The 21,590-nt window shown below is 42.5% G+C and overlaps 2 protein-coding genes across 5 annotated transcripts; one reads left to right on the top strand and one right to left on the bottom strand.

Moving 5' to 3' along the window:
- Window positions 1–612: 612 nt before the first annotated feature.
- On the bottom strand, window positions 613–19,759 carry slc30a6 (solute carrier family 30 member 6). Of its 4 annotated transcripts, none has more exons than XM_079472977.1 (16): window positions 19,344–19,759; window positions 18,818–18,921; window positions 18,651–18,700; window positions 17,794–17,880; window positions 13,808–13,892; window positions 5,701–5,743; window positions 4,656–4,721; window positions 4,394–4,474; window positions 4,243–4,278; window positions 3,630–3,724; window positions 3,299–3,347; window positions 3,100–3,219; window positions 2,814–2,916; window positions 2,684–2,731; window positions 2,535–2,603; window positions 627–1,820 (listed from the first exon to the last, which is right to left on the bottom strand). In XM_079472977.1, exons 1-16 carry the CDS (start codon window positions 19,415–19,417, stop codon window positions 1,281–1,283), a joined length of 1,650 nt encoding a protein of 549 aa, XP_079329103.1. In that variant the 5' UTR covers window positions 19,418–19,759; the 3' UTR covers window positions 627–1,280. The 4 variants fall into 4 exon arrangements, with proteins under 4 accessions (XP_079329105.1, XP_079329103.1, XP_079329104.1 ...); XM_079472978.1 differs by having other exon boundaries at window positions 18,818–18,918; window positions 19,344–19,405; XM_079472976.1 differs by lacking the exon at window positions 19,344–19,759 and having other exon boundaries at window positions 18,818–19,249.
- On the top strand, window positions 19,218–21,577 carry mpc1 (mitochondrial pyruvate carrier 1). Its single transcript, XM_079472981.1, has 4 exons — window positions 19,218–19,456; window positions 20,974–21,070; window positions 21,148–21,280; window positions 21,356–21,577. The coding sequence occupies exons 1-4, from the start codon at window positions 19,382–19,384 to the stop codon at window positions 21,378–21,380; spliced, it is 330 nt and encodes a 109-aa protein (XP_079329107.1). The 5' UTR covers window positions 19,218–19,381; the 3' UTR covers window positions 21,381–21,577.
- Window positions 21,578–21,590: the final 13 nt, after the last annotated feature.

Below are 21,590 nucleotides of genomic sequence, written 5' to 3'. Positions count from 1 at the left end.
CTGTAGAGCCCCAGTGCTGAAGACACATCTGTGGGGGCACGAGACAACACCAGTAAGCTTGTGGGATGCCACCGTGGGCAGCTTCAGGTTATGGATAACCTTTCCTGTAGCTCAGTGGTAAGAGCATTGTGTTATCAACGCAAGGTTGTGTGTTGGATCCCAGGGGATTGCAGATACCTGTGTGTAAATGTATAGGATAATGCTATGTAGTCGCTTTGGATACAATTAGCGTCTGCTAAATGTTAGTGTAAATGTATAAAGGAGCATGCAAGAAGAAAATGGTATATCAGCGATATGACAGCAAATCCTCTTTGCTTTGCTCGGTGCCTCATTAAGCAAACACAAGTCGATACAATGGTAAAAAAATTCCTTTCTTTCTGTCCGTGTTCATTCTGTAGCACATGCTCAGTTTTTTAAATATGTCAATTCTTGAGATTGTTTATTCTATAGCTTAGTTAGCTTATACAAGTTTAGCCTGTCAAGATGCAGCGGTGTTAACAAGCCAGCGGAGAACTGGCTCTCCTGGCTGAGTCTGCTTTCTCCCAAGGATGTCTCTCTTCTCGTGTCAGGTTTGTATTTTTTACAAGTGAGGAACTAAACATGCAGGCAGAAATGCCAAACAACTTCAATTGTCTTCAAAGCATCATTTAATTCCATATGATCATAATTATTTTTTAACTTAAAAGGCAACACAATACCATGATAATAATGCATACAATGATCAAAGTCCTTAGAAGACCCGGACGCAGAGCCGACATTATCCGCTTGCTTAACGTGTTTCTTGGGAACACGAGTAACTGTGACTGCTGTGTCTGATGTAGCATGTAGGCTGAAGGGTTAAAGAACTGCAGCCAACGTATCTGCCTACATCTGCTGCTCATGAGTAAAATTCCTTTAATTATATAACATCATATTTAACATATTCACAGGAAAAAAAGAACAGATGAAATATAAAGCATGTCTGGTGTTTTGAGTCACTTACAGTGGAAAGTAATGTTTAGTACGATAGAAAAAATGCAATTTCATATATATATGGGAATTATTTAATACAACTTTTTTTATCCATCTGGTAAATAAGTTTTGGTCAAATGTTTCGTGCAGAGAAGGACTAATGTTTCACGAGTATGTAAAGATAAAAAAAACCCAGATGCGACTCCTCTTTAGATGAGAAGATTAAAACAATAATATGAAGTTCAAACATCAAACTAGAGGAGAAAGTGTTGCTGGTGGTCCCACAGAATGAATGGAGTACAACAGTTAGCTGAGGTGGTGTTAGCAGCTCACAGTCTCTGTTGATCTGTTTGTGATGGAGACAGATTGCTTGCGTATCTGTGTGGGACCGCGTTCACAGTCCTGTAACCCTGAACGGACGGCGCGCCAAAGCCCAGCCTCATGGCAGCGGCACCGCCGGCCTGACCGAAACCCTGCTTCAGCACACCGGAGGAGTACGGAGACGTCCCGTAAGCCAGCGGTCTATGCTGCTGGGCCATCGGAAACACCACTGGCTGGACGTGCTTTCCCGGAGTGTTGAAGGAAAACTCGGGTGGTGGGCTGCTGGGCTTTGCGGGTGTAGACGTGACCGGGTTACACTCATCCAGTTGTTTGGTCACGGCGGGAGGAAAGGCAGCAGAAGTGACGTACTCGGAGAGACTGAGCGAGCCGGTCGGGAGAACGCCACCTGTCAGCGAGGGACGGCTCCAGTCGTCTTTGAAGATCTGAACCGTGAGCGCGGACACCAGTGCGTTCAAGCGGTTTGAGACGTGAGCCAGAACCATCTGCTCATCAGCGTCCCTGCGGATGCGCACATGCACCGAGCCGGCCTGCGCACAAACACACCCCTCAATGTCATTTAAACAAATCTTCCGGCTGTTGAATAACATCATAATCTCAGAGGTTTACATGAGACAAAGTGCTATTTGATAAACCACCTGTTAGCATGACATCTGTTTTTATAAAAGTGTGGCCCCTTTTGTAGAGATACAATCAATGAATTGCTGGAAAAATAAATCAATTGGTTTTCATGCTTTCACAACACAGAAAAGACGACAATCACATCTTCTGTTTCATGATGACTATAGACCCAACAGTAATTTGCGTTGCTCTTGGTAGATTCAGTTAGTCATTATGGGAATGAGATATTGCTCCTGTGTTTTTGAATGTGTCTTGTTAGTAAATCCCGTCAGCGGTTCTTTAAAAATCACTGAACCGACATGATGGTGAAGTTAGTTTTCCAGGAGATGCGTGTCCTCCCTGAATCTCTGCTTCTCATAAATACTCAAATACGCAAATCCATCCCCATCTCACTCTGCATATAATGTTTAAATAATGAGTCTCTATAATGAGTCTCTATAATAAAAGTTGCCCTGGATTTACAGCGCTTGGGATGAGATGTTGTTACTGAAGCACCACTGAGCTGCTCCTATGGAGTTCTGGATGGTTTCTAATCAGTTGCTATGGTGTTGCTAGACAGTGTTTGCTGGAAATTAGTCCCGGGTTACTGATGATTATCAGTGATTAGAAAAGCGTCTACATACCAAAGAGCCAAAGCCAATGGTCCAGAAATGCTCATTTCTGACTTCAAGAACTCCATCCAGTGTAGAGACCTGAGAAGCCAACAAACAAACACATTCAAACTTCAGCTGACAAACAAGAGGCAATCACATCCATCAACAGACGGCCTCACCTCTCGGAGCAGTTTATCAAGCTGACCAATCACATGAGAGGGGGTGGTCTGTAAGTAAAAGAACAACGTAACGCGTCACACATCATCGTCACACGTGAAGAAAATGACACACGTGTGTGACGTAACACACCTGAAGCAGAACTTTCCCGCTGTACACGCTCATGGGATACATGGTGCCGAAGATCATGAGGGCGATGGCGATGGCGGTTGCCGTGTCCATCGCATTATAATTACTGCACAACAACACAACAATCTTGAAAATAACTCGACACAGCTCATGCATACCGTCTATCACCACCTCGTTACCCACGCTATGAGCAGAACACTTCAATTAGGATCCTAGAGACAAGTGAACATTTGCTTTTGTGATAGTCATGTAGTGAGCCGCAGGTCCGTCTGCCATCACAACTACTTACTTGATTTCAATAAGCATGTACGTGATGCCCAGAGCGCAGGCTCCGGTGAGGTTTATCAGCACGAAGGGATTCATTCTGGGTAACAGAAAACTGCTGAGCGCCGGGATGAGTCCACACACACTGCACACAAACACACCCATTTACACACTGGCACTGTGCCACAACATGAGTCAACGCAAGAGCGAGAGCGAGGTGGTACCTTCGACTCAGATCGGCCACATGTTCCTGAAGCCAGCTGGTGCTCGCCGCTGAAATCACACACACAAATCACAATGAAAACTGTCAGTAGCGTGTCATTCAGCTGCAGTGATAGAGACAAGAGAGTAACACCTCTTCCAACAGATTCATGTCTTTCTGGGTTATTTATACCACAACACAAGAATCCCCATATGACAGTACAGTGTGTATTGGGAGTTGATCTCTGTATCTTGAATCGTGCGTATCTAAGATAAGACTGTGAGATAAGACAACATCGGACTGAACAAATCCTCATGTTGTCGCACTGAACCTTCTGACAGACACCATCTTACCTTCAGACACAAAGACGAAGGGTTTGTTCTTCACTGACAGTAGGGTCAACAGATTAAAGAACAGAGCCACAAATGTTCCCACCAACAGACGACCGCTAGAGATAAAAAACACAATACCGCTCACAAAACACCTCGTGCCATCATGTCATCCAATATATATTATCTACAGTATCATCAAAGCTCTAGAATGACATAAGTAGCAGATAATGGACTTCTACGCCACTGCGAGGTATTGAGGAATGGGAAAGACTAAGGCGCTCTGCCAGATTGCTTTCTCAAGAGTGTTTTTGGCTGAAGTGAGCGTAAATAGTTGGGAAAGAAAACGGATGTTTGTCTTTTGGTCTTAACATGAAAGCAACCTAACATTACTGCCATCCTGTGCCGCCGATATAAATCATAAAAAAAAGACAAGAAGAGAATCACTCACTGCTGAGGACTCGATCACTGTTTTAGTTTGAATCCTTAACATGTGTTGTGTATGTGACTTGGGCCTTGTCACTACTGTATGTTTATTGTATGTGTACTTTACGTTACTAAAATAATTATAATGTAATTGAATGTAAAACATCGTAATGTAATGTAATGAATGACGGACATGTGTGTGTTTACTCACGTGTGAACCTCTGGCTGCTCCACAAACCGCTCGACACTGAGAAACACAACACAACATTCGGTTTAAATGATAACTAACATTGTGGTTATGTGATATAAGATCTGCGTCAGAATGTCCATCCGGAGATCACAACACGGCAGTGAGATTTCACCTTTCCTTCAGGATGAAGAGAGCGCCCAGCTGAACCAACACAGTGGAGGCGAACACCGCCAACACTTCAAACCGCTCGAACCTGACATCACAAACACACAGAATAAAACACACCGCTGGCACGCTCACATGCTATGATTCGCTATGACCATCGTATGGCTTTTGAATTTTGATACGACAACAGTTTAGGATTATTAACAAAGAACTCACGTGTGTGAAAAACAACAGAATCAATGAAAACAAAGACATTCATGAGCTCTTACCCAAAAGTGAAGACCTGACTGGGCTTCTTCATGCTCACCCAAAAACTCAGCAAACATGTGATAAGACTGTAAATGTGATACAACACATTAAAAAACAGAAAACATGTATATAATAAGATCACAAAAGTCACGGTTCGGATCATACAACGGATTTTGGGTCACGGATTGGATCATTTTAGATGTGACATGTAAACGGCAGACTTGTAATACTGAATAATGTTTGCGTGGCAATAGAACATATGATTCATATTCGTTTAGCTTATGCAGTGTTTTAAAAAGACAATCTGATTAGAGAATGCATGAAGAAGTCCCTGTACTGTACGTCTATTGTGAATGTACACAATAATGTGAAAGTGAATGTGAACGCACTTTGAAATGGCCGCACTCTAAAGGCACATTATTACGCAAGACATCTGTAAATGCCGACCCCACAACACACTTTGTTTAATACAACGGAGCATCAAGCAACTGTACCTGTAAGTTAAAACCTGTTTAAAACTAAAAAAGGTACAAATGTGTATTTTATTTTGTGTTTGTACAATACTGACTGGAAGTTTTAAAGCCCTGGCTGGGATCATAGATTTGACCACCTAAAGTACTTTAAAAAAGTTTGTAAAATAGTCCAAAATTGAGTGAAAAGCTTTTATAAAGTCAATAAAGCCTTTATCTTGTAAACATGTTATTCGATTGGAGTATGTAGTGTGTAAATATGATCAATTGTGCGGTCATTTGTCAAAAGTCCTATTTAACTTCTGCTGAGAACTTTGTGTGATGAGCATTTATTAAAGTACAGAACAGATCCAGAGTCATTTTCTTGAGTGATATTCAAGGTTCATTTATCAGGATCATTCGGTTTTGTCCTCTTTCTCTCTGTTTTGGATAGAAACATAGCTATTGACCACACAGAAACAGAAGCGGTATTTCATACGACAGGTACTTGGTATCTGGACACGCGTTCATGGCTTGTATGTGTCACTTTTGTACTGTTAGCATTAATAAGAAGTTTAAACATGAGTGGGGTGTGAATATAAGATGTGGTACTCACCTGAAGAGATCGAAGATAGTGAGGTACGTATATGCAGTTAAAGCTGAAAAATAAGACGCACACAGGATTTATAACACGCATCTAACACACACACGCTGTTAATATACCGCAGCAGTGGACAGATACATTCTGACATGTTTGATCCGAAGTTGGTTTCTACATCAAAGTCCTAAGAAACCAGAAGACCAGAACTGGACTGCTGACCTCTGACATGTTTTTGTATCTATTAATATCACTTTAAAATGTAACATTCTGCTTCATTGAATTATTATTAGATATATGAATTTATAGTCAGTATAACATTTGACCCGTGTTTCTCTCTCATTTATCTTAAATGTGTGCTTCTCTGAGATGTGTGTGTGTGTGTTCACTTCTTTTGTTTGACCTTATATAACTTTAATGTTTTGCTTCTAGTCGATATGTTTCTTGTACAGCTGCTTTGTAACAATGAAAATTGTCAAAGGCTCTGTATAGATAACGTTGACTTCTGTGGGTCTGGGTGGAAGAGTGAGGTAACACTACGTTTACAAAAGACAGAGGGACGCAGAAATAAATGGAAGAGTGACGGCGGCTAGGAAAGAAATCTGAGGTGACTTGTGTATGTTTACAGACGCAATCGATGAAAGCGAAGAGGAGATGAAGACGCAGTGGTAAAGCAAGCCTGAATATTTAATAGCATGTAGAGACTGAGGATCCGCTGACCTTCACGAGCCGTCCTCATGAGAACACAGCTCCATTAAGTGCTGACTGCTCCATCCAAGCGCTGGGGAGCGTCAGCCCGAGGTGAGTATCGTCTTTCCCTGCTGCCGGGATTTTCAGTAAAAAACATTTGCAAACTGCAGCGCTCAGCTGTCACCCAGTTCTATAACACGCATCGAGCGGCTCGGCTCGGGTGTCTGTCAACGCGGCACATTAAAATAACAATTGATCGCTCCATATGTAAACTAAAAGCTTTATCGACAAACTACAAAGCAACACCTGGTGGGGAAACGGAGACGAGCGGAGGAAGAACACTGCCGGCACAGCTAAACACACTTCTGCTGTCATATCACAACACAAACCACAGAAGAAGGGTCACATCACCCGCGATGCTCCGGGATCTCACTTGAAACATGACAGAACAAGCAAACCAGAGGCGGATCTAGAAGAGTTCGCCTTCACCTCAAGAACAAACAAACAGTAGGAGGTTCTCCTCAGGCAAACACCCTCATTCACACCTAAAATGACTCTTGAACTGCAAAAACAATTCTGTCAATAAATGCAAGAAACATTTGATTTGTCTTTTTTTCTGTTGTTATTATTTGGTTTTAGAACCTCTTCCAAGTTACAGTATATAATGGATCTGAAATGATTTGACGCAGATACGATCCATCCGTCGCTCTCACACCTCCTTTCTTGCCCTGTTTACAAAACATGTTTTCCATTGGCCTTCATTGATTTTCATTTTCCAGACCTGGGGCTGCATTCACCAAACTGCATTCAGTTCTCTAATATTTCCGTAAGAATAAATGACATGCTTTGTCAATGACTACACTCGCCTGCTCGTGTGGTAACTGTATACTGTATATTCATCTACACAATAAATGTTATTTGTGTAGCAAAAACCTTGCATTCTTATATTAGCACGTGATGTGTTTAACAGCATTTACAATCGCATGTTAGCTACAATGTTAGCAAGCGTTACAAAATGATATTTATTGTAATACTTTGTGTTATTACAGCATAATATTTTTTAAGTATTATAATAAATATCACGTTTTAATAATGCATGCTAATATTGTAGCTAACATTCTTATTAAGAATGTTTTGGGAATCCAGCCCAAGATTATTATTTTTATATATAATCATGTCAGTATCACAGGGTATTCAAAAGTAAATCATTATTCCTGAACCCTTATTTTAATGAACAGTATTTAATTTCACCACCAGGGCTTGACATGAACACCCGCCAACACGTCAGATTGAAGCTGTGCAAACAGAAAACAAGGTGACAGTGTTCAACTTCAACCATCAGGTAGGCACAAGGTCAGGGAGTGCTCTTCAGGTAGTTCATAAACTTGCTTGTTTGGACTCCGAACAAACTGTTCACCATACGATCAGGTCGACTCTATCAGACAGGCCAGATGTGATGCTGTATGCGTTTACCCGGTTGCCACTGATTTGGCAGACTGTGTGGCCGATAGAGGTCTTCACGGGTCCACTTAGATCCGAAAACCCGAGGTCCGGCCCGAGACCCGAGCGGGTTCGGGTCTAAAAGATTCACGGGAGCTTCGGACACGGGTCGGGTATATTATTAGTGTCTTCTAGGGATGGGACGATACACTTAAACTCACGATACGATGCACCTCGATATGTCAGAGTCACGATACGATACGTCACGATACGATATCAAAAAAGAAAAAAATATTACTGTATAATAACAACTTGTTTATTTTTGTTTCAGTTGCACACAGGGAAACACAAGGCCTAACAGGCCAAATACAAACAAGAACACTCCCTTAGTGCTGCTCTAACCCTAGGTTAACCCTTATCTCAGGACTGGTTCTTCTTCAAAAAAACTAACATATCAACATGTTCTGGTGTAATCAGTGATCTTTGAGCAGACACAATGTCTCCTGCCGTGGAAAAGACACGCTCGCTGGGCACTGAAGTAGCAGGAATGCAAAGGTAGGCTTTGGCAAGGGGGGCAAGTATGGGGTAAGCATATGCATTAACTTTCCACCACTCAAGTGGACTACTGTTGAGTGGGATAGGAATCCCACTTCTGTAGGAGAGTATCTCCATTCCAATCCCTCTACTGGACTGCACTCTCTCAACAGTGTTGTAGGAGCTCCCAAGGAGATCTTCTAACGCGGTCTTCTTTGGTGGGGGAGGCTGTGTCACGTCCTGCATCTGCCTTTCTCCTTCTACTGGCTCTTCCTGGCTCTGCTCTGCTCCCTGTGTTGCCTCAACCATGACCCTGGCCTGCTCTGCTGCTGCCCCTGATGTTGAAGCACTGGCCCTGATGGTTCTTTCATCAGTGGAACTGGTCTGAAGAAAATAAATATATAGAAAAACTAGCTCAAATATTTCTGTCTTTCAATCCTTCACTCCCTCTCTCTCACACAGACAAATGCACACAGAGACAGACTCACTCCCTCTCTCTCTCTCTCTCTCTCTCTCTCTCTCTCTCTCTCTCTCTCTCTCTCTCTCTCTCTCTCACAGTCACATGCACACAGAGACATTCTCTCTCGGATCGACTAATAAACAAACAAACAAAAAAATCATGAGAAATAAGTTTTCAGGCTCTGGCCTACACAAACATAGTTAAACACGCGCAGGACACCTCAATTTTTTCAATAAAAGTTAGCCTACCTGGTTGCGCTGTTCATGAAGTGCTGAAGCTTTTTCACGTATTCGGGCATAAATGGACTCGCGTTGTTCATCATTCAGATGGGACAGGCTTCGGAATCGTGGGTCAAGCGCTGTGCACTCCTGCAGCATGTCATTACAGTCCCCGGAGTACCGGTCCGAGATGTCGTGTAGGATAGCGCTTTTCATGTTGGCGATGGTCTGTGTGTCATTTTCGTCTGGTGACATGCTTTGCTCGATCATGAATTTCAGTGGCATTATCAGTGAAACAGTGGGCTCTTTTTCATCACAGACAACTGTTGTGGCTGTCTTCAGTGGCTTAAGCAGTTTCACTAGGTCTTCTACATCTGATATATCCGTGTTATCCAGAGTGTCGATTTCTCTCGCATTCCTTCGGATTTCTGGGCTGCTCAGCGCTGCTGAGACAGCTGCTTGTTGCTCCAGGTATCGCGCCAGCATGTCGTACGTGCTATTCCACCTGGTCTGGACATCGGTGATGAGTTTATGCCGAGGCAGCGCCAACTGAGTTTGCTTGTTGGTCAGGACGGCGGCGGCCGTGGTGCTCTTGTGAAAGAATGCAGTTATTCTTCGCACACGACCAAGAAGGCGCGCGACGCGGGACACAGCCAAGCCTCGCTTACTGGCCAGATTCACAACATGCGCCAAGCACTTGATGTGAGGGTGGAGGCCGCTCTCTCTCACAGCAATGTCCATGTTGCTCGCGTTGTCTGTGACACAAGCAATGGTTGTGTGTGGCCTCGTTAGCTCCCACTCACTCAGTGCATTTCTCAACACGAGAGCTATGTTAACACCAGTATGACTTTCACTTAGCTCACGAGTTTGCAACACAAAGCTTTTACTCTCCCATTTCTCGTTTATGACTTGTGCCGTGATCGTGATATAACTCTGTGTTGCACGCGAGGTCCAGCCGTCGGTGGTCAGGGCGACGCAGTCGGCATTTTTTAGACACTCTTTCACGCTTTGTTTGGTTTCATTGTAAATTTCCGGGATTACCTTCTCTGAAAAATGCCCTCGGCATGGCATCTTAAACTTGGGCTCCAGCACCTTGAACATTTGGATGAATTTTCTGTTCTCTACAATGTTAAATGGAGCCATATAGTCCGCTATGAACTCGCCAATGAGCCTGGTTATCTGTTTTGCACGCGGACTTGACGGGGGTAAAGTTGGTGTCAGTGCTTGTTTCATGCTCAGCTGTCCCTTTGGTAGGCTTTTCTCCGGGGCCGTCTTCACATTTTTATGGTGACGTTGAAGGTGGTGGTTCATGTTTGTCGTGCTGGAGGTGGTGTACGGAAGGACAGCATAGCATAGCTTACACACAGTCTTAGTCTTGTCAGTTACTCTATTGCCGTCTTTGTCTTTTTTAATGAGAAAGCCAAAATACTGCCAGACAGATGACTTGTATCCAGGCGGAGCGTCCTCAATTTCGACCTCATTGAACTCCATTGTTCGGCCTTTTGGGGGCAACTAAGGCAGTTGGTGCTAATGCTAATTTGTTCGCTCGCTGTAGACTATGCCTGCCCCACATACATACACACACACACACACACACACACACATATAATACACTAAATTATTTATATACTACACAGATCATGCAGCAGCGCCATCTAGTCTTTATTTCGCGATCCATTTTTTTCGAACTCGATGCGTTTCGTCACGTTTTGTATCGCGAAATTTCGCCAAACGATATTTCGTCCCATCCCTAGTGTCTTCGGGTCTCGGGTAATATAAAGTAAAATTGTTTTGCTTAATTGACCCGAGGAAGACCCGAACTATCCTGTACAATAACAGCGCGTCGCTTGTGTGTGTGCGTGTAGTTACCAACTCTCCTCCAACCCTCAGCCGATCGGTTGAAAGCCACGCAAATCTTTAGAAAGTCGCGGTGATCTGAAATCACCTTAGAATTGAAATCCCGAAGTTTCCAACGCTGCAGGGGTTTGCACTCGATGTAGTTACCATCGTATTCAGGAAAAACATACTTCCACCAGGCGACCAGAAGTAGATATTAAAAGACGCGCACATTTCAGTACTACGCGGTTTGGGACACATTGTTGAGACAGAATGTTCGCGCGAGTGGTTGCCATGTTGTCATACCTACTTATTTAAATTTGATTCAGCTAAAACTGGCACAACCCATTTAGCCTCAGTTTGCGCAATTTGCCAGAGCAAAACAAGAGGATCAACGTGTTCATTGCCATGTCAATTTCATTGATACACGTCGGTTTACATTCAGGTCTAGTTGGGTTTCAAAAATATATACGATGGGTCGGACTCGGGTCTAACGTTATGGGGTCTGTCTCGGGTCGGGGCTTTAAAATAAAAACGTTATCGGGTCTGTCTCGGGTTCGGGTAAAAAGTGATTCGGGTCATTTCAGGTCGGGTAAAGATCTTTGGACCCGAGAAGACCTCTAGTGGCCGAGTGCACGACTGAGGTCATCGTCTTGGTTGTTTTCTCATTGGCCTGCAAAGCCTTGGTTTCAGATTCTGCTCTCACTGTTAGTAGGACCACCTTGCCGTTTACCCAGCAGACCTGCTGTGCCAGTTGGAGGGGAGAGTATTGAATCCAATCCAATCCAAAGAGTTTTGGAAATTCTGCAAAACCTTTTGGATCTGGGTCATTCTCCATCCACAACAATGATGTAGGTGGCGGTTTTAACAGCTCATAGATTAGAGTTTGGTACTTCTCTTGGGTCTGACCCCTTAATTGTTTACATTTCTGAAGGGAGTTAATTGCCTGTGTCCTCCGTGGGATTGAGTATTGTTCTCGATTCCCCCGTTTGAGCCAATTCGGAGTTGGAAATAAAGTGGCATTCTTTTCAAACCGCATTTCTCTTGGCCATTACTACAGCGACACATGTGAGTGAACTCTATGCGTTATCTGTGAGTGCCCCCTGTTTACGTTGGAGTAGTGGATTCGGGAGTGTCTCATTGTGACTGCGTAGGTATTCGTCTTCCACTAGTGCTTACAGCACTGCCTCATGCGATCGAAAGGATATAGAATGTTAGTTTCTGGCATAACTGGTTCTACTGACTAAGTGAAAGACAACCAGAGTCTCTAGTCACTCAGGAAGATCTAAAGATCGGTATGACGTGTTTCAGGGTTGTTATAGCTCAAGACATGTCATTAGTCATAGAACCAGTTACGCAAGTAACTAACTTTAGTGATGGTTCAGCCCAAAATGAAAATTCTGTCTTCATTTACTAACCGTCTTGTTATTTTAAACCTGTATGACAGGGGTCACCAACTAGCGAGATAATAAATAAATACTATTTTCTAAAGCAATCAAATTTATAAGACAAATCAAGGTCCGCACAGTATTAGTTTGGGTCCTACGGCCCTACGGACAGTAACGTATGTGCACTGTTGCTACGTTCAGATGTTAACGTCGGGCAGTGAAGAGAGCCGAGGCAGACTTGTGCACAGCGCACAGAGAGATGCAAAAAAAGAGAGTGTTTGAAAAACAATGTCCTTTTCAAAAGTTGATGCTGAAAACCATGTTTTCCGAGATTAATGGGTCAAAAGATTTGCATTTATTCTTCCTGCATGGACGTGTACGAGGCCCGTTTATATCATTTGCTCTGAGTCTGTTGCGGTTGTCAAAAGTGAAAACCTTAAACGGTATTATGAAACTAGACATAGACACTTTGAAGACACTTAAGCACAGCAGTCTGAGGTAAGGACACAGAAAATATATCAGCTCAAAGCCCAGTATGAGCGATCTACATGGGTCCTCCCTGACTCACTTACGGCCCAACAACATGCAAATAAATGTTCACTAAGAATACAGTGATCTTAGAGAAACATAAGCCCTTCACTGATGGGGAAATAGTAAAAGAGTGCATGGGGGCTGTGTGTGAAACACTTTTATAAAGAAAATAAAGACATGAAATATTAAACAAACCCTCCTTTCAGCTGCAACAGCCACTAGAAGAGCTGAAATGTAATCAGAGGATGTTCAGTAAGAACTTGATGCTGCTATGTGTTCATCTCAGTTCAGCAGAAAACAACACTTAGTTTTCTTTTAAAGTTGATGAATGTTGAAATGTGTGTTCAGTGCAGGTTTAGAGATCAGGGCATTTAGCACACTTTCCTTCATTATATTGTTGTCAGACATTGTTAGCTGTCGTATACTGTAGATATGAAAAGACATTTTATTTCTTTGGTCTGCATGGGTGTTCCATGTGGTGTCATTGATATCAAACACAGCTGAAGCAGATAATCAAGGTGTTCAGGTGATCTAAAGCGGAGATGGAGTTGAAGTCTGCCTGTATGGCAGTTGAAAACCCCTGATATAGCGGATAAGGCCCGGATCACACAGGACGTGTTTTTTGCAGCGAGCTGCGCCTTTTTTAGCCTGTTACCTGGCGCCATCCCATATCTGGGACATCTGAGCTTACAGTTTTGTTTTGAATATGAATTCTAATGAGTGCTGTTGAAAATAACGGGTAAACGCATGTGATTATTTTTTATACAAGGCATTTAATGCAGCATCTGATTTGTCTGTCAAAATATATTCACTCTCTTATTCATGCAAAGGCATTTAAATCAAGTTTGGCACGATAAATATATGTATTGACACATTCAAGTACATTGGTGAGCCACCCAAAGACCTCTCAGCCAAATTCAAGAAATGAGTCTACCGGACCAGAAAGGAAGAAAGTGATGCAGATCATTGGATTATAGATGATTATCATTTAGATGTGTGCAGGGTAAAGGGTACAGATGTCAGCTCACCCATACTGTTGGTGGAACTGCACCACATCAGCAGACAGGCCGTACACATCACATTCAACACACCAAAGAGAAGAATCCTCCATGACTGAAACAAACACACACAACAAACACCTCTGATAAATACTTCATAAAAAACAGACAAAAAATAAAACAGCCTTCTGTGTGAGACTACAAAACATCCCAGTGTGCATGCGCGTCATTGATCTGTAAGAGCTGATGCTGTTTAATTCATAAGATTGAAGTCACCGCGCTGTCGTGTCGCGGACTGTTTGGTGCGCTGTATCCTGGGGGATTTTAGGTCATTATTTTGACATTGAGCCAATGATGCCTTACGCCAGTTGGACAGATACCAGCATGGTGGATGGCACACTTTATATTTAAATACATGCATACACTACATTTTAAAACGCTTCATATTTTTTTCAACACTGTAGAAGCTCATCAAAACTGTGGAGTAACAACTCTTTGATCAAGTCTCAAGAAAGGGAAAATGCTCATTTAGGGTTTTATCATATTTGTGGATGTAGCTTGAACCGGATAGCCTGAAGCCTTTCCCCTTTGGTTGTCGATGTATGATGTAGTGGTTGGATCATTTGTCTCACGTTATTGACCCTAATCCTACTGTATGTACATCTTGAGTGAAAACATCATTGTTCCCTACAGACACAAAGTGCGCCTGCCGGATGTAACTGAGCACATTGAGACAAAACACGGAAGTCATCGTATCTATTATGATGCGAAAAGAAATAAAAGAACAGAAAACTTTTGCAGTGCCGTTGCAGTGTAGTCACATTGCGCCTCGAATTTGCAGCAATATTCTCTTGTCATTTTCTCAAGCAGCTTCTTGAGGTCTCACCCTGACATGCTTCAAAACCATTATTAAAGGACTTCCCATCTGTTCTGTGCTCTTATTGACGGCTCTTTTTTATTATTCAGTCAGTCATCGGTTTCAAATACATTTTTTGTCAATCAAATTGTAGTTTGTAATGGAAAAGAGCTCATATTTTCACAATTATAGTTATTGTCTACAAAACACATTTCAGAAATTTAAGCACATGTTCAGATCTAAACCCTTTTAAAGAGAAAAATCTGTCATCATATATTCATCCTTTTGTCATGTCAAATGTACTGTATGACTTCCATTCTTCTACAGAACACAAAAGAAGACATTTGGAAGAGAGGTGGCAACCGAACAGCACTGGACACCATTCACTTCTATTGTATGGACACAAAACCAATGCAAGTCAACGGGGTCCAGTTAACAATATTCTTCAAAAGATCTTCTTTTGTGTTCTGCAGCAGAAACAGAAAGTCACACAGGTTTAAAATGAGAAGAGGGAGAGTAAATGATGAGAGAATTTTCATTTTTGAGTGAACTTTCACTGTGTGTGTGTTATACGAGCAGCACAAGAGCAATAAGAGGCTGGATGAGCTGTGTATGTTGTAGGAAAACACTGACCTCTATTGTCTGACACATACATATACACTCGCCTGTAGCATGAAAACAGTCAAACAAACTGAGGTGACCAGGCTTTGTGTGTCCTTACTCAACTCAGGATTTAATCCTCTCCTGGGCAAAGATTAAGTGACCAACATCTGGTATCAAGATATCAGTTTCCGGTTTTATCTCGAAACATACAATACCATAATACCATGGAAAACCAGTGATGCAAGAATTGTGGGTCAGTTGTGGCCTGGGGGTTAGAGCGTTGGTCTTGTGATCAGAAGGTTGCAGGTTCAAATCTCAGTGCCAGCAGGTCATGACTGAAGTGCCCTTGAGCAAGACACCTTACCCCTGATTGATCTGCAGTAATGTGTCCCTGCTACTTGTAAGTCGCTTTGGATAAAAGCGTCTGCCAAATGAATAAATGTAAATGTAAAGAATTCTCACCATATCGCAGTTTGATCAACTGGTGGAACATGAAGCACAGGAACAGTTAAAACAAGCCAATCAGACAAGGGATCTATCAGCCCAAGACTATGTGGCTGCGGAGATCTCACTCTTGAAACGAGCTCAAGCTATGTGTTTCCCAGTTGAGCTTGATGTATTAATATGTGGCAAATCTTTGCCTTCCAACAGCAGATTAGTCTCACTTGCACCAGAGATTGACCAGTCTACTGGGCTCATAAGGGTCGGTGGCTGTTTGCAACGAAGTGAGTTGCTTATGCCAGATACTGCTCATCCAATTGTCATTGATCCCAAACACCCACTCAGTCAACTCCTGATCCAACATTATGATGAAAAACGTCACCATTTTTTTTTTAGATTAGATTCAACTTTATTGTCATTACACATATACAAGTACAGTGTAACGAAATGTAGTTTAGGTCTAACCAGAAGTGCAGTTAGCAAGTGCAGGATATACAGTTAGAATAAATACAGAATACAATATTGAGAAAATATTATACAGTGGGCATGGACTATAAAAATATTTTGCAGTAGGAATGTTCTATGAAAATATGACAGTAGTCCTGGCCCAGAAAGAGTATTTGCTGAGTTACGCAGTAAATACTGGATCATTAGAGGGCGAGAAGCAGTACGGCGGCACCAGCACCAGTGTCATGAATGCAAAAAATGGCGTTGGAAGCCTGAAGTGCCAAAAATGGCAGATCTACAACCAGCCAGACTCAGTCTCCACCGCCCAGCTTTTTATTCGACAGGTGTTGATTGTTTTGGGCCTTTCACAATCAAAGTAGGCAGGCGCAATGAAAAATGGTGGGGAATAATATTTAAATGTATGACGACCAGAGGAGTCTACATTGATTTACTACCTAAAATGTATACAGATTCATTCCTCATGGCCCTACGCAGATTCGGTGACCGCCGAGGAACTCCCCATGAACTTTATTCTGACCGGGAGTCAGAATAATTCGAATTATATGAATGATGGTTCAGGCACCAGAGAAGCTCAGCCCTGAGGGCCGATGTTTGTGACGGTAAGGTCAGCTGTCTGGCTATCGCTGCTAAGGTGGTGCGGCGACAGCTGACCTTGAGTTGGCATGATTTGCCGCAACCTGTGTAGTGCTGCTAGCATTGCAAAACAACGAAATAGGGAGCCGGTCCACCCCCATGCGAAGCCGCTGCTGCTGAATGTTCGATCCACTGTGTGACATGATAGCGGTAATGCCGTTCCAGGTAACATTTGTAGTTTTTTTGAGACAGAGCAGAATGCTTCCAGGTCATTCCCCATGAACAGTGGCGGTTCTACATTGAATTGCACCCCGGGCGAGACCACCTTTGAGTGCCCACATTTAATTAAAACTCATTATATATTGAGGTGGTGATGAAAAATGTACTACCAAGTCAAATTGCGTTTGTTAACTTTTACTACCTTTAAAGGGCCAAAATTGTGGTAGATTATTTTTACTACCACACAGACACCCTGTTATCGTGAGATGAAATGTATTCATGTTTATATAACAAACAGTTATAAGACATTATTAACAGTGTCGTGTTTTTGGAAACGCTGTTTTGTACACATTCATTCACAAGTCAGCCGCCGCACGGTAAACTGAACGTGCCCCCATTCCCTTAAATATGCATGTGCCATTGCCATGGATTAAGGTTCTTGTGGTGAGTTTTTCAAAACTTGACGCAAACATAAGATGTCATCTTGTAAGATAATCGTGATTTGAATGATTCCCACGATAACCACAGTGATCATTTTCCCCATAGTTGAACAGCCCCTAGTTCTACCTCTAAAACAAGTTCATATTCAGTTCATGTCCTGATTGGCTCTGTGTGAGAGACTTCAATTTGACGTGGCAAGTTAAAGACAGTAAATTTAGTGAGATCTCATCTCATGATTTAATGTTTAACTAAAAAACAACAATCCACTTCTATAGCCTATAGCTTCAATACTTGTAAACTTAGTTTTGTACACTTTGTTTATTGTTGACTCATCACTTTGGATAAAAACTTCAGCTACATGAATAATGTGAATTGTACATAACTGTAAAGCGTTTCTAAAAACTGATGCACCTACCCGTCTGTCAGAGGCAACCAAGCAAATCTCTTGGAGAAACTTCCCCAGGATGGACCGGTGAGATTTCCTGAATGGATGTATCGTGCCCTACAGGTGAGAAAAGACATCAGATCAGATCAGATCAGACTAGAGCAAAAAGAGCTTTACAACAGAGTATATACTTCTTAGTTTGTACATACGTTGTTATTCGTTGTATATATTTTCTATATTCTTCTCTAGGCCTTTGGCGTGTATCAGATTAACATTTCACTGCAGTTGTACATGCTTATAAAGTGTATGTGAATCTTGTACGACAAAATGAATGAATGAACAAATCTTTATCGTCATTGTCTGCAGGCAGGGTACCGGACAATAAAATGGGGCTAGCAGTTCTTTAAACACATACAAGTAAAAGCTAGTAGAATAAATGATAACAATACAGGCAATATAAACAGCATAAGCAGAGAGGTGCAGCAACAGATGCGAGTTATAGATGGTTTAACCGGGAACAACATAAACAAACGTTACTGCACATTAGGGCTGAGCTTAATATTTGAATATTGATAGTGACACATTTTTCACACTTCATGTAATATACACACGGACAAAAGTAAGTGGAAGCGAGCATGCTGAAAAATATAAGAACGCTTGGAGCTCTGAGAGCTGATGTGTGGGTGTGATTTGGTCATGGAGGAGGAATGACTTTTATCAAAGAATCGGTCTTTTGATCAGCTGATGAACAGCCTGTTTGACTCTAAATGAAGTTTTCTATAAGTTGTCTTCTCTCTGCTGTTTCTTGTTTTGGCATTTTGTCAAAAGTGATTATGTGAATCTGTGACACACATGCGAAAGTCTTCAACGGTAAAGTTCAGTCTTACCAGCAGCACATAAGTGTCCACATCACGTTTCTTCCTGTGGACTGGAGCATCTGCACGAGACAACACACATTATATATATCTGTATGTGTACATGTAGTGCTGATATAGACGCTCCTCGTCAGTTGATGATATAATGTTGTTGATCTAAGAAGTAAATAAAGACGTACCCGAGTCTTTAATGGTGATGACATCTAGCGTCATCATATCGCACGTGTGTGAGGGAGAGATCTTCCTCTCGCTGACTCCTGAGGGCACTACATCGGGTGTACTGCTGTAATAATCACACATATGAATCTGATATGGCTTATTGTGAGACATTATCACAGACGTGGACGAGCCGTCCAGCGCCATGCTAACTATCGGCAGCGTCACTTCCGCCGCCAACTCTCTGCGCCCGGCAAACAAACTCGCAAACAAAGTTGAGTGAGTAATACGGGCTGAAGTGTGAGGACATCTGATCACTGATTTAAATTAGTTTAAAGAGAAACTGTGGCGCTGTGCTGCTTTGATCACTTTTAATTTGACGTCTTGGAAAAGATTTACACCGGAAATGACGCGCCCCCGGTCGCTCGCGTGTGCGTCACTGACCTCTGTCCTGTGTCCCACAGCGCAGCCGCTGCAGAGAAACACAGAGAGAGACAGACAGACAGAGAGAGAGAGACAGACAGAAAGCCAGACATTCATACACATTACCTCAACATCGTTGTTATATTGTTCTCGCGTGTCTGAAGATGGCGGCAACTCTTGCTCGTAAAGCTGTGGATCATCTCCGCAGTAAAGAGTTCAGAGATTACCTCACGAGGTCAGTCTGAATGTTTATGATCGTTATTATCAGTAATCGCGTGATATAACACACACACTCGTGCATGAGTTTATTAATCAGATGTGTGTTTCAAGGACACGAGCTGCTGTACCGCCTGTGACCTGCACGCGACATCATGTCATGTAAACACACACTTCTCGAGTCTGCAAACACGTGTTGTGCTTATTGAAAAGCGCGTCTCGTGTAGTAGCAACGAACGGCTCAGGGAAACATCACTGAATCTGAACGTGTCGCAGATTCACTTTTTTCAAGTATTTGACGCTAAAGTCTCTCTCCCATTAACACTGCAGGCGTGTGACTGACGTCACTCTTAAAGGCCCAGTCACACAATGATGAAAGGAGGTTTCATTGGACGCACGCGCATGGCCTTAAGTTAACTTCCGGTCTGAGTAGTCAGGTGTTTTTTAGCCGCAGGGCCTGGGGGATTGAATACAGAGAGACCCGTAATGAAATGACTTAAAGACATCCTGTCTATGTCCTCGAGTGGCCCAGCCAGTGCTGTGAGGCTTGAACCCGACTGCAAGTCTCTGTAGAAACCTGACAATGTCCTCAACATCCAACCTGACACAGGTCTGACGAGAAGAACGGCAGAAAAGTGCCAAATGCTGATCATACCCAGACTCGAGTCTGTATTGAGTTAAGGGTATGAACACTTTCTGTTATTTCATTTCCCAAGATGTCAAACATCTGTTTTCTCATTAAGAGTGTAGATTCATGTAGGTCATTGAACACAAAGCAGCAACATAACAGGAATGATAGTTTTTCAAGTTATTCATCAGGTGGAAATAAATGCTTCTTAAAGCGATCTCAACGATATAGTTCTCCGTATAGTTGTGAAGTGTAAACGTCACTATTCTCTTTCATATAGAACGATCTTTGTCCATAGCACGAATGACCTTTTACCCAGAATGGAGGTTAGTTGCGTAGTTACCACGGCGATGATGAACACTGCGTTAAACCAGTCCACAAACGAGTCACGCGCTGCATTGCTAACACGAGAGACTGAGCTATAACGCACATTCATTAGCTCGATTCAGAGCCGAGATCAGTTTGTATTGGTGCCGTGTGGAAACAACTGTAACCGTTTCAGACTGCGCTTAGAACGGTTGGATGCCATGGTGGAAAACACTCATTATGACAACACCTGACAGAGATAAACTCTTGATGGTTGATGTGTCACTGAGGTGAATGTAGCTAGAAGATATGTTCTCTTTTGAAAATCTCTTATTTGCATTTATTAACTGTTTAACCAGTCATGTCTGTCTAAACAGTTTATGCAACCGTAGTGAGTTTCACATTACTGAATAGTTTGATTTGGTTGTGATATCTTGTTTGTTTTTTTTCTTTGTCTTCTGGTCTTGTCTTCCCGTGGGAACAACCACTTCAGTACAGTAAGTTCTTCTCTTTATTTTCTGCTGAAATCAGAGTTTACAAGCCACATCTTCAGATCAGAGGTTGTTCAGAAGCATTGATTAGATTTATCTTTGTTTCCTTTTCCAGCATTTCTGGGGTCCGGTGGCAAACTGGGGTCTGCCTATTGCTGCTATCAGTGATATGAAGAAGAGTCCAGAAATCATCAGCGGCCGGATGACCTTTGGTAAGTGACGACAGCAGCTTACACAATAGTCTTGTTGTGAGTGAAAGGTTATTTAAGGTGTTTTGCTTTGTCAACAGCTCTCACCTGTTATTCGCTGCTCTTCATGAGGTTTGCCTACAAGGTACAGCCCAGAAACTGGCTTCTGTTCGCCTGTCACTTGACCAATGAAGCGGCACAGATCGTTCAGGGCAGCAGACTCATCAAATACAAGTGAGAGCGTCTTCTTGTGTGTGCCTTCCATGTTTGACGTATTGAAATAATGCAATCGCTCATTTTCTTCCTCAGCATGGAGAAGAAGATGGCCAAGTAGAACATCAGTGACCATGACATGTTTCGGCTACATCTGATACATTTAACACAAATAAATCATTTCTTTCTAATGTAGATTACATTGATTTCATACAAATGATTATCACATAAGCCTTCATCTGACAGAGTCTGTGTCTGTTACACACATAGTAAACAAGAGTGAAGTTATTTAGAATGAAAATAAAAACTGTAAATGTGCTCTTCCTGTGTT

This window comes from Barbatula barbatula (assembly GCF_947034865.1).
Source record: "Barbatula barbatula genome assembly, chromosome: 14".
Lineage (NCBI taxonomy): Eukaryota > Metazoa > Chordata > Actinopteri > Cypriniformes > Nemacheilidae > Barbatula > Barbatula barbatula.
This window is presented reverse-complemented; position numbering and strand designations above follow the sequence as displayed.

Bases quoted from the DNA above. Each gene is read 5' to 3' on its own strand.
- slc30a6 (XM_079472976.1), bottom strand. From the start codon at position 19,001: ATGGCGCTGGACGGCTCGTCCACGTCTGTGATAATGTCTCACAATAAG. The intron at 4,722-5,700 runs GTGAGTACCACA...TCACATTTACAG, and splicing joins ACTATCTTCGATCTCTTCAG to TCTTATCACATGTTTGCTGA. The intron at 4,475-4,655 runs GTAAGAGCTCAT...TTGTGATGTCAG, and splicing joins AGTCAGGTCTTCACTTTTGG to GTTCGAGCGGTTTGAAGTGT.
- mpc1 (XM_079472981.1), top strand. From the start codon at position 19,382: ATGGCGGCAACTCTTGCTCGTAAAGCTGTGGATCATCTCCGCAGTAAA. The intron at 21,071-21,147 runs GTAAGTGACGAC...CTTTGTCAACAG, and splicing joins CAGCGGCCGGATGACCTTTG to CTCTCACCTGTTATTCGCTG. The intron at 21,281-21,355 runs GTGAGAGCGTCT...TTTCTTCCTCAG, and splicing joins AGCAGACTCATCAAATACAA to CATGGAGAAGAAGATGGCCA.